The following is a 12,418-nucleotide window of genomic DNA, read 5'->3' on the forward strand; positions in this document are numbered from 1 at the left end:
AACCAGAGGGACCGGAGTACACTCGGTCTGATAGCATCCTGCGTCAGAACACGAGGAGAATTAAGCCATTGTCTAGCATTCCGCGGACAAGAGGGCTGTACAGTTCTCGGCCCTCGGGCACACGAGAACCGTGACCTCTGCCTGGTTCGCCAGCCAGTGCGAGAGGCACCCCTCGGCCCTCGGGCTCACGAGGGGTCTTAGTCCTTTGTCTGGGGGTTCTGCCAGGACAAGAGGGACTGAAAGGGCTTTTGTCTAGCTTTCACGGACAAAAGGGGTAAAGTTTTGCAGATCTCTTATGAGTGGCGAAACGACTTCTCTTCTTTCCGCAGAAAGAATGCGCCTTGAGAAGTCTCCTCCTGGCTAGGGAGGTGGCTGCCCCTCTAGGCCTAGCGCACTAGGCCGAGAGTACAGCCGAGCCTGGAGCGGCTCTGAGGTCGAGCTCGTAATACCTAACGAATGTTAGGGGCGTGGACCAACCCGCAGCATTGCAGATGTCTTGAATTGGAACACCTGCCGTCAGAGCCCTCGAGGCACTCATGCCCCGAGTAGAGTGAGCCTTGAGTCCCAGCGGTGAGGGGAGATCAGAGGACTCGTAAGCAGTAGTTATGGCATCGATGATCCATCTACTAATAGTGGGCTTTGAAGCTGGGCTCCCCCTCTTAGGGGGGCCGTAACAGACAAACAATTGCTCTGTTCTACGCCACGTGGCAGCTCTGTGGACGTAAGCATCTAAGGCTCTGACTGGGCACATGCAATTTAACTTCCTGTGGTTCGGCTCCGCGAACGGAGGAGGATAAAACGCCTGCAGTGTTACTGGCTGCGGTGCTAGGGAGGGGACCTTCGGGACGTACCCGACCCTGGGATATAGAAAGGCCTTGGCCATCCCTGGGGCAAACTCTAAATGAGATGGGGCCACTGAAAGGGCCTGCAGATCGCCTACTCTCTTGAGGGAGGTGAGTGCTAACAGGAGCGCCGTCTTAACTGTGAGGGCGCGATCCGTAGACTCCTCTATGGGCTCGAAAGGAGGCTTGCAGAGAGCTTCTAGCACCACAGCGAGGTCCCACGTGGGGACCCTGGGTGTCACTCGAGGCCTCAGCCTGAGCGCACCGCGGAGGAACCGTATGACCAAGGGCTCTCTACCTACTGAGAGGCCACCTAAAGGGGCGTGGTAGGCACTTATGGCCGCCACGTATACCTTTAGAGTGGAGTGAGCTAGCCCTGCGGATAGGCGAGACTGTAGGAACTCCAGAACTGTACCGACCGGGCAGTTGACTGGGTCCAGGTGGCGCTCGCGGCACCATCTCGCGAATAAGTTCCACTTAAGGCCATACAGTTTCCTCGTAGAGGGAGCTCTGGATTGGAGAAGGGTCTCAACAACCTCGGTTGAGAGACCCGCTCCTATGAGTTGTGCCCCCTCAGGGGCCACACCCATAACCTCCACCTCTCTGGGTGGGGGTGGCATATTGCGCCCCCAGCCTGAGACAGGAGGTCCCTCCTGACGGGAATCTCCCACGGAGAGCCGTCTAGGAGAGATACCAGGTCCGAGAACCACACTTGGGTCGGCCAGTACGGGGCTACGAGTAGCAGCCGCACTTGAAACCGACGGACCCGTTCCAGAACTCCCGGGAGCAGAACGATCGGGGGAAAGGCGTACAGACGCAGCCTCGGCCACGTCTGTGCCATGGCATCCAGCCCCAGTGGAGCTGGATGAACTAGAGAGTACCAGAGGGGACAGTGCGATGTCTCCTGAGTCGCAAACAGGTCCACCTGAGCCTGGCCAAACACTCTCCAGATCTGCTTCACCACCTCTGGGTGAAGCATCCATTCCCCGGGCCTCGGCCCCTGCCTTGACAGGACGTCTGCTCCCACATTCAGATGTCCAGGAATATGGACTGCTCTCAGGGAGAGGAATTTCTCTTGAGACCAAAGGAGTATCCGGTACGCCAGCTTGTACAAGGGGCGTGAGCGGAGTCCTCCTTGGTGGTTTATGTAGTAAACCACCGCAGTGCTGTCTGTACGGACCAGCACATGTTTGTTTCTTAGGTCTGGGAGAAACCTCTTTAGGGCCAGGAATACTGCCAGCATCTCTAAGCGGTTTATGTGCCACGAGAGATGGTGGGCACTCCATAGGCCTTGGGCTGAGCGGCCACGCATGACCGCTCCCCAACCGGTAAGGGAAGCGTCGGTCGCTAGCGTGATGCGGCGACCGGGCGCTCCCAGAACCGGTCCCTGAGAGAGGAACCAGGGTTTCCTCCACATGGCCAAGGCACGTAGGCAGCGCCGCGTGACCTTGATCTTGCGGAATGGGTTTCCCCTCGGGGAGAACCCCCTGGTCCTGAGCCACCACTGTAGTGGTCTCATGTGCAGCAGTCCAAAAGGTATCACGTTGGAAGCGGCTGCCATAAGACCTAACAGTACTTGAAACTGTTTGACAGTGAGTGACTGGCCTAGCTTTACTGCATTCACTGCAGTCAGTATGGAATCGACTCGTGCAGGAGACATGCGTGCCTGCATGGAGACCGAGTCCCACACTACGCCTAAGTAAGTGGTCTTCTGTAGTGGAGAGAGCACACTCTTCTTGGCGTTGAGTCTCAACCCCAATTCTTTCATGTGAGCGAGAACAGCACCTCGATGCTGAACCGCTAACTGCTCCGAGCTGGCTAGGATGAGCCAGTCGTCTATGTAGTTGAGTATGCGGATGCCCTGGAGTCGCAGCGGAGCCAGAGCAGCATCCACACACTTCGTGAAAGTGCGGGGTGAGAGAGCTAGGCCGAAAGGAAGCACTCTGTATTGGTAAGCTTTGCCCCTGAAAGCGAACCTGAGATACTTCCTGTGCTGAGGAAGGATGGAGACGTGAAAATAAGCGTCTTTTAGATCTATCGTGACAAACCAGTCCTCGGACCTGATTTGAGACACGACCTGCCTGACAGTAAGCATCTTGAATTTCAGCTTCCTGACTGAACGATTTAGCAGCCTGAGATCTAAGATGGGCCGAAGCCCCCCATCCTTCTTCGGAACAATGAAGTACCGGCTGTAGAACCCGGATTCCCTGTCTTGAGGAGGGACCACCTCGATGGCCTCCTTCCTCAGAAGAGTTTCTACCTCTTGTTCCATCACCAGACCCTGCTCGGGGCTTACTAAAGTTGGAAAAACCCCACTGAAAGGTGGCGGCGTGGCGCCGAACTGGATAGCATAACCTTTCTCTACAGTACGCAGGACCCAATCTGAGACTCTTGGCAGTAGCTTCCACGCTGCCAGAAAGTTCACTAAGGGTACCAGCCTCTCGAGACTGGTGTCTGGATTTGCTCGAGGAGCTAACTCGGAGACCTGTAACAGCGAACTGGCAGGAAGCTCCTGAACTAGCTCTTCGAGAGACCCCCGCGGGGGCTGCGAACTCTCCAGGGCCGCTACGTTTCCGGGCGGAACAGCTAGAGGATGTTCGCGGGAGATAGCCGCGCCCTGTAACACTGGCAGGGTTAGCTGACTCATCTCCTGAGGGCCACGAAGGGGTCTGAAACCCGCACCTGGAGGTACGGTGCAGACCCCCTCGAGAGGGGCTGCCCTCAACGGCCCTGAACCACAACCGTCAGGGCCGCTTAGCCGAGGACTTCCTTGACTGGAGGACGACCCTCAGGTCAGGCCTCTTAGTCTTAGAAGCCCCCGGCTTAGAGCGTTGCTTTCCGGGTCCCCTAGGCTGGGCCGGGGGAGCACGGGCAGCAACGCTCTGTTTCTGTGCCTCACGATGGGAGCTCGTACACGGCTGAGGCCGCTTCTTTGATGGTGCAGCAGCCTCAGAGGAGAACACGCGGCGAGGAAGAAACGTTCTGAACGCCGCCGCCTGCTTGCGGGCCTCCTGGTGCCTGGCTACGACGGTATCAACCGCGGCACCGAAGAGGCCAGATGGTTGCAGGGGGGCGTCCAGAAGCGTGACCCTGTCCTTTTCTTTTACATCGGACAGGGTCAGCCAGAGATGCCTCTCCGCGGCCACCAGGGCTGCCATAGACCGCCCAACGGCACGGGCGGCCTCCTTGGTGGCGCGGAGAGCGAGATCTGCTGTTTTTTGCATCTCTGTGACACTAACTTCCTCGCCGCTGCTGAACTCCTTCAGCAGGTCAGCCTGGTAGGCTTGCAGGATGCCCATAGTATGGAGGCAAGACCCTGCTTGACCTGCTGCCGTGTATGCCTTGCCCATCAGGCCAGATGTAACTTTAAGGGGCCTGGTGGGCAAGGACGGAGCCTTCAAGGACGATGCCGAACCGGGGGACAGATAGCCCGCGAGCGTCTGTTCGACCCGTGGCATCGCCCTATAGCCATACTCCTCTGCCCCCCCCACATTTCCATAATTTTCGGCAGGGGAGAAGAGACGGGAAGAGTATGGCTTTTCCCACGATCTCGCTAGCTCTTGGTGGAGATCGGGGAAAAAGGGAAGGCTCCGTTTTGGAGGTGCTGACTTCGTCCGCAGGAAGCGGTCATCTAACCGGCTTCGCTGCGGCTCATGGGGGGGATTTTGTTCTGCGGGCCATGTAATGTGCAGTTTGGCTACCGCATTAGTCAGCACCTCGACGAGCTCCTCATAGTGAGGCGAGCGTGATGGCGGTTGTGGTTCCTCTGTTACACTTTCAATGTCAACCTCCTCGGAGGAAGACAAGAGGAACTCGGGGACCTCCTCCCGGGGGGAAGAAACCGCAGCGCGGGCTTCCACATCCAGGAGGAGATCGCTCGATCCGCTGAGTGAGGGCGGAGATAGGGGGTCACCCGTCTCCATACCCTCCAGCAGATCGAGCTGCGAGCCCCACGAGTGCAGCCGCCGCTCCGCCTCGGCGGCAGCGGGGCCAGACCCACGGGGCACGCTAGTGAAAGCCCCCTCCTCAAAGAGGGCTTTCCGGGAACGAAGCACACGCACCGGCAGGCGATCACAGTGCGTACAGCCAGCCTTTTCGAGGGCTGACTGTGCGTGCTCCGCTCCCAAGCAAACCACACATAGGCTGTGTGTATCCCCATCAACAATGAAGCGTTGGCAAGGAGGGACACACTGCCTATGCGGGCGCTTAACCGCCATCAAACTCTCTTTTTTGCTAGGTTGTTGTGTAGCCATACTACTCAAATAAAATTGTGTCAAACTGGACACGAAAAACAGCAGTATGGTACAGACAGACACAGACACAGAGCGCTCTCGCTGAATGACAAAAGCTGCCGCCGGCTTCAAACGCACGTGCTTTATACTTCCTGGTTGGTGACGTCACCGCGCCTGTGACGTCACCCCCGTCATTCATTGGTTGTTAGACATAGTTCAGAGTGCGGCCCGCCAATGGCGTTCCCCATAGCGTTCCTGACGCGGCTCGAGTTCCCGGAAGGGAACTGAGATTTATACATCATATGAAAGCTCAATAAATAAGCTTTCTATTGATGTATGGTTTGTTAGGATCGGACAATATTTGACTGAGATACATCTATTTGAAATCAGAAATCTGAGGATGCAAAAAAATCAAAAAGACTGCGAAAATCACCTTTAAAGTTGTCCAAATTAGGTTCTTAACAATGCATATTACTAATCAAAAATTACATTTTGATATGTTTACAGTAGGAATTTTACAAAAAATCTTCATGGAACATGAACTTTACTTAATTTCTCAATGATTTTTGGCATAAAAGAAAAATCAAAAATTTTGACCCATGCAATGTATTTTTGGCTATTGCTACAAACAAACCCCAGCGACTTAAGACTGGTTTTGTGGTCCAGGGTCACATATACTGTGAAAAACTGTAGTAGATCTAAAAGGAAACACTGTCATTTTATAATAAAATGTAAATCTAAATTGTGTACATTTGGTACATATGGTGTTTAATTTATGTTTACTGCATGATTTTAGTGTTTTAATGTTGGAATTTTGTATTTGTGTATTTTCATACAACTTGTGTTGCTGTCATAAAATTTCCTGATATTTACTTACCCCCATCTCATCCAAGATCTTTATGTATTTTTTTCTGCAGTCGCAAAGAAATTAGGTTTTTGTAGGAAAACATTTCAGAATTGTTCTCCATATAGTGGACTTTAATAGGGTTTAATGAGTTGAAAGTCCAAATTGCACTTTCAATGCAGCTTCAAAGGACTCTACATGATTTGAACCAAGGAATAAGGGTCTTATTTAGCAAAACAATCAGTCATTTTCTTAAAACAATGAACATTTATATACTTTTTAACGACAAATGCTCATTTTGCACCAGCCTGACCTTGCAATTTACCTAATGATTTTGGATTAAGGTCACGCATGACTTAGGCAGAAGTACCGACCCAGTTTTTACAAAGTGAACGCGCAAAGAAAGTCAAACGCTCTTTACAAAAAAGGTAAAACAACGCAGGCGCTTGTAAAGTTGGAGGAGAAAATGATATGGAGTTTTTCGGCCTACCTCACCATTTTGAAACCAAAGTACACAGATGAAGAACTAACCATGCGTGAACTTTCCAACATGATAACGTAATGCGTGAAGACGATAAAGCTAATGCAAGATGAGCATTAGTGGTTAAAACGTATAGAAATTTTTATTTATTTTTTTAGAAAAATTATCAATTGTTTCCTTGATTAAGACCCTTATTCCTTGGCTGGGATCATGTAGAGCTGCACTGAAACTGCAAATTGGACTTTCAAACCATTGGCCACTATACAAATCCGCTATATGGAGAACAATCAAGGAATGTTTTCCTCAAAAAATGTCTTTGCGACTGAAGAAAGACTGTCTTTGTAATGTGGAACATACATTTTTAGAAATGTCTTTGTGTGTTTTGTCTGTATGGAAGTTAAACATTTGTCAAAATATCTTCTGAATTTTTATTTTTGGGTGAGCTATCCCTTTAAAGCGATAGCAGAAGAAAAAAAAACAACATATGCGCGTCATTTTTCACTAGCGGTCTCAGACCTTTCCCACAGATGGCTTTTTACCATTTTCCACATGCTCCTCTTCGCCTACGCTCCCTTCTGGTGTTGTCCTTTCATATCCATCCTCAGGCAGCGGTAAAGATCCCAGTCTGGGTCCAGAGGAGCTCTTGCTGCTTGGGGTCTCAGAGTCCTCCACTCCACTATCATAGCAGCCTTGATCAGGAGCCTGACTCACCACAGAAAATGTCACTCTTCTGAGAGGCTGCGGAGAGACATAGGATTAAAACATGATAGGTGACAGCAGGTATTACATCAATGAAGATTATCTGTATATGACCTTTCATTGATCTGATTTCAAAATGATCTCTTACTGATACTCTGTGGATGGATGGATGGATAGATGGATAGATGGATAGATGGATAGATAGATAGATAGATAGATAGATAGATAGATAGATAGATAGATAGATAGATAGATAGATAGATAGATAGATAGACAGACTGATAGATAGACTGATAGATAGATAGAATACAGATAGATTGATGGATAGAGTTTTGCGAAAGTATTCATACCCCTTAATTTTTTCGACGTTTTGTTATCTTGTTGCCTTATGTTAAACTGCTTTAAATTGCTTTTATTTCCACATCAATCTACACTCCATAATTTTAATGCCAAAAAAAACCCGTTTTTTAACATTTTTGAGAATATATTAAAAATAAACAAACTCAATGCACCAAAATATTGAGATGGCCTTAATGAAAACCCAATCCAGAACATTTGGAACCTCAGACTGGCCATAAGATTCACCTTCCAACAGGGCAATGACCCTAAGCACACAGCAAGAGTGGCTTATAGACAACTCTGTGAATGTCCTTGAGTATCCCAGCCAGAGCCTGGGCTTGAACCCAATTAAACATTTCCGGAGAAACCTGAAAATGTCTGCCAGCCCCCATCCAAGCTGACAGAGCTTGAGAGGTGAAGAGGTGAGGCGAAGAATGGCAGATAATTGCCAAATGTTGATGTGCAAATCTTATTGCATTATACTCAAAAGACTTGAGGCTGTAAAGGTGCTTCAGCTAAGTACTGAGTTAAGGGTATGAATACTTATGCAAGGTACATACTTCAGGTAATACATTTATTAAGTTGTGACAATTCTGTTTTTGCTTTATCATTATGGTGCATGGAGGGTAGATTGGTGTGGGAAAAAAGTAATCTAAAACATATACTTTATACATACATACATACATATACATACTTTTGCAAGGCACTGTAGATAGATAAATAGATTAACCCTGCAACCATAGCATTAAGTTTTGCATTGGAAAGCACCACAAAAATATAGTTACAAATATAATAAGAAACAACACCTTTTATTACACTCTATGGAATCCTTTATGGCATGCGTTTTATGGCTTCATCTATGGGTGTGACTCCATTTCCCCAACCTAATCTCACACTAGCAAATCAGCACATTCAAAGTCTCCAACAAAACCATAAAGTCCCGATGAGGCTGCCTGAAACTGAAAGGAGAACTGAATGGAAAGTCTAGCCATCCAAACGAGTCCCACACTGTCCTTTCAGTGTCTACTGGAGCGATGACTGACAGCTGTTATAAAAAACCGCCTTATGCGAAGCACATTTATATGCTCCGGCGTCCGCCTTAATCAAGACAATGTGAACAGAGAGAGAACGGGAGCGAGAGAGCGCGTTAAATGAACAGAGTAATTAACTGATGGTTTCATTTTTCACTGGGGGGAAGTGGAATCGTAACAGAGAGGAGAGAGGGTGATGAATCAGACTTTATGGGTGTCAGGTGTCAAATGTAGCAAGCGACAAATGAACATTAATAGAACAAATCATCTGTTTTGTCTGCGAGCTGATGTCTGACATGTTCAGACACTTGAGAGGTTCCGCGGGACAACAAGCCTGATCTAGAAATTGTTTTGTTTTATAAAATGGTCATGAAATGCAGAATCAAAATGATATTCCAATGTGACTAAGTCATGGACGCTAAGCTAGTATAACACTGACATTTGTGGTTAAAAAGTATATACATTTTTATTATTATTTTTTTTTTTTTTTAGAAAATGACAGATTGTTCCGCTAGATAAGACCTTTATTCTTTGGCTTGGATCATGTAGAGCCCTTTGAAACTGCACTGAGACTGCAATTTGGACCTTGAACCTGTTGGCTACCATTGAAGTCCACTATATGGAGAAAAAACCTGGAATGTTTTCTTTAAAAACCTTAATTTGTTTTCGATTAAAGAAAAAAAAAAGACATAAACATCTTGGAAGACATGTGGGTGAGTAAATTATCCGGAAATTTGCATTCTGGAAGTGTACTAATCCTTTAAACTAATTTTTCTGTCAGTGGATGTAAAGAACCTACACCTTCAAAAACTTGCCTAGACTTCTTAAAGATCTGAGCATTAGAAATCCATGGCACTTCTGGCATAGAAATGCCATGCATGTCTAATGCATTTTTAATGACTTGTCTGAGCCACTGAAAGATTTTTGTTTGTTCTTCACATTTCACAACGGACTGTTTTTGTGAATTATTCTATTATATATAATTATATTGAAAGATACAGCAGTGCCAAGCATTTTGTCCTTGGAGGCACTGTAAGTACATTTATTTTTATTAAACATCAGTGTTTAAGACACCAAGCTCATCGTTTGAGTGTTGCTAATAATACCAGTACATACCTGGACCAGAAATATTAGCTTGAGTTGAATATTTGAGAGTTTATTTTACTGTTGCTTCACGCAATGTGTAGCTAGTGCTTTACTGTTGCCGTCTTTTAAGAAAATTGTTAACAGTAATCTGTATAGAGGTATTTGGTTATGTTTTGTTATGTCGCTTTGTGTTGCAAATGGTTGTGTTGTTTCAATTTCTTCTGCCTCAGGTTCAAGCATGCAGCTCTATCACAGCACTTTCCATCTTGAGAATCAAAACACAAAACACTGTTCAAAAGATTACGTACACTTGATTCTTAGTACCCTTTTAAAGTCACTTGTTTGTCCTAAACTGTTCAACTGCCCGCTGTTCTTCAGAAAGAACCTTTAGGTCCCACATATTCTTTTTTTTTTTTCAGTATTTCTGTGTATTTAAACCCTTTCTAACAATGACTCAATGATTTTGCAATTCATCTTTTCACATTGAGGACATCTGAGGGACTCATATGCAACTATTACAGAAGGTTCAAACGTTCACTGATGCTTCAGAAGGAAACACAATGCATTAAGAGCTGGGTGAAAACTTTTCGAATTTGAAGACCATGGTAAATTTAACTTATTTTGTCTTCTGGGAAACATGTAGCTTCTGAAGTGCAGTACTAATAAAAAAATATGTTATTTAGGCAAAAGAAAAATGTACACATCTTCATTCTGTTCAAAAGTTTTCACCCCCCGTCTCCTAATGCATCGTGTTTCCTTCTAAAGCATCAGTGAGCGTTTAAACCTTCTGTAATAGTTGCATACAAGTCCCTCAGTTGTCCTCAGTGTGAAAAGATAGATCAAAATCATACAGTCATTGTTGGAAAGGGCTCAAATACACATAAATGCTGAAAAACCAAAGAATTTGTGGGACCTGAAGGATTTTTCTGAAGAACAGCAGGCAGTTTAACAGTTCAGGACAAACAAGGGACTCATGAACAACTATCAATAAACAAGAAAAAAAAAACAAAAAAAAAAACAGCTGTGGATCATTCAGGTAACAACACAGAATTAAGAATCAAGTGTTTGTAAACTTTTGAACAGGGTCATTTTTATAAATTCAACTATTATTTTCTCTTGTGGACAATATGTAGACATCTTTTATGTGAAATGTCTTATTCAGGTCAGTACTAAATAAAAAATAACATGCATTTTGCATGATCCCTCTTATTTTGGTAAAATAATTAACATTTAGCAGATTCTGCAAGGTGAATGTTAACTTTTGACTTCAACTGTAGATACCGAGTCATGAGTTAAAGCCCCTTAAAATTGTGTTTCACAGAGTGAAAATGAGGAGGGAAAATGTACATTTTTACAAATACTGGACCGTCTTTGGTGCATCAAATTTAACCTTGTGATTAACCTTGAGAAACATACTATAAATATCTGAAACTGCATTTCATGATCCCTTTAAAAAAAAGACCACAAATACTGTATGTTACACTCTGCTTTTCATTCATTAAGTATTCTGTGTATAGTATCATTTTCAAATGATTCTATGTTTCATCTAGAGCATAATGCGTGATAATTTGATGCTAATGCTTACAGTCGTTCCTAGAAGAACCTTAAATCTTTAATATTGTCTTTGTACTCTCCACCGCTGCACGATTTTCTCTGTGTGCATCTCTGGAGGCACCTAAAGAGACGCACACACACACTCTACTCAGCTTTATGTTGAGCCAATCAATGCAGTGCCCTTGACCCTTGCTGGAAGTCTCAGTGGAGCGCTGTTTTATTGACCCATAATTCCCCACCATCGTTTACTAACTCCACTCCTCACTTTTCACGGAATTTCTGCCTTTCAATTAAGACTGGGGATCTCCTCGGGTCTAACTCATACATCGAGCGGAGCTTTCCTGGACGCTATAGAGACAAACATTGTGCAGTTACAGATGCATTATATAAGTGGTTTCTCAACTGGTGCTTAGAGAGCCAGAAATGGGTTGCAGGTCTGATTATAAACAGAATGGGGAAAACAATGCTGAATGGAAATTATAAAACGCAACTAAGAATTTAATCATATTCAGTCAGTATAGCATAATAAACAGCCTTATGAACTTGATACATGCATTTGATACAGTATATGGCCCAATGTCATCATAATTCATTGAAACCCGTTGCTTTCTATGAGAACTGTACACGGTTGACTCATTTGACTGTATGAGGGTGGGACTAGAAGCTCAATAACATGGGTGGGAATATAAGCCTGTTTGCTGCATTGTCTTATCGACACAGTGGAACCAATCAGATTATGGCGGATTTCATGTTGAATTGCCAAGCACTGCTGGCTTATGTTTGCCACTGTATACCGATTACCCAAGCACGCATTTACACTAACGGCTTCATTTGATTTGTTCGATGAACATTAATTAAGACTGATATCAGCATTTAAATCAGTTGCTAAAGAACATAGCTCACGAAGAGCGTTTCAGAACATTGTAGAGCATCATTTTATCCACACAACTGCCAGGAGGGTTTCTATAAATTACCTAGTGAATTGAGTTTCACCTACTCATTTTTGAGGTTTTATAAGCTATACAATAGCTTGCTCCAAATACGCTGTACGGAATTGATTTTAGCTCAATATTTAGCTTCTTTGGCTGAGAAAGCAACTAAAGGCTTGTCTCAAGTTTTGTCGCAGTTTCCCCCGACAAATAGGGAGCCATTGTTCTAAGTAGTTATCATTAAGCTTAGTTTAAGAGTGATTCTCGCTGTCATTGTGTATTATCTATTGAGAAACGCTTTCAATTAAAGCCTTGCTAACCTGTGGGTGAAGGTCTCTTATATAGGGGAAAAAATCACAAATGAGATCTCTGTAATATCTT

The 12,418-nt window shown here is 45.5% G+C and overlaps 1 protein-coding gene across 1 annotated transcript in view; it reads right to left on the reverse strand.

Moving 5' to 3' along the window:
• Positions 1 to 6,909: 6,909 nt before the first annotated feature.
• Positions 6,910 to 12,418, reverse strand: part of pcdh7a (protocadherin 7a) — a 38,385-nt gene continuing 32,876 nt past the window's right edge. Inside the window, exon 3 of the mRNA XM_073842662.1 lies at positions 6,910 to 7,137. Coding sequence (XP_073698763.1) covers positions 6,910 to 7,137 — 228 coding nt within the window. The remainder of the gene's footprint in view (positions 7,138 to 12,418) is intronic.

The sequence above is a fragment of the Garra rufa genome, chromosome 6 (assembly GCF_049309525.1).
Source record: "Garra rufa chromosome 6, GarRuf1.0, whole genome shotgun sequence".
Lineage (NCBI taxonomy): Eukaryota > Metazoa > Chordata > Actinopteri > Cypriniformes > Cyprinidae > Garra > Garra rufa.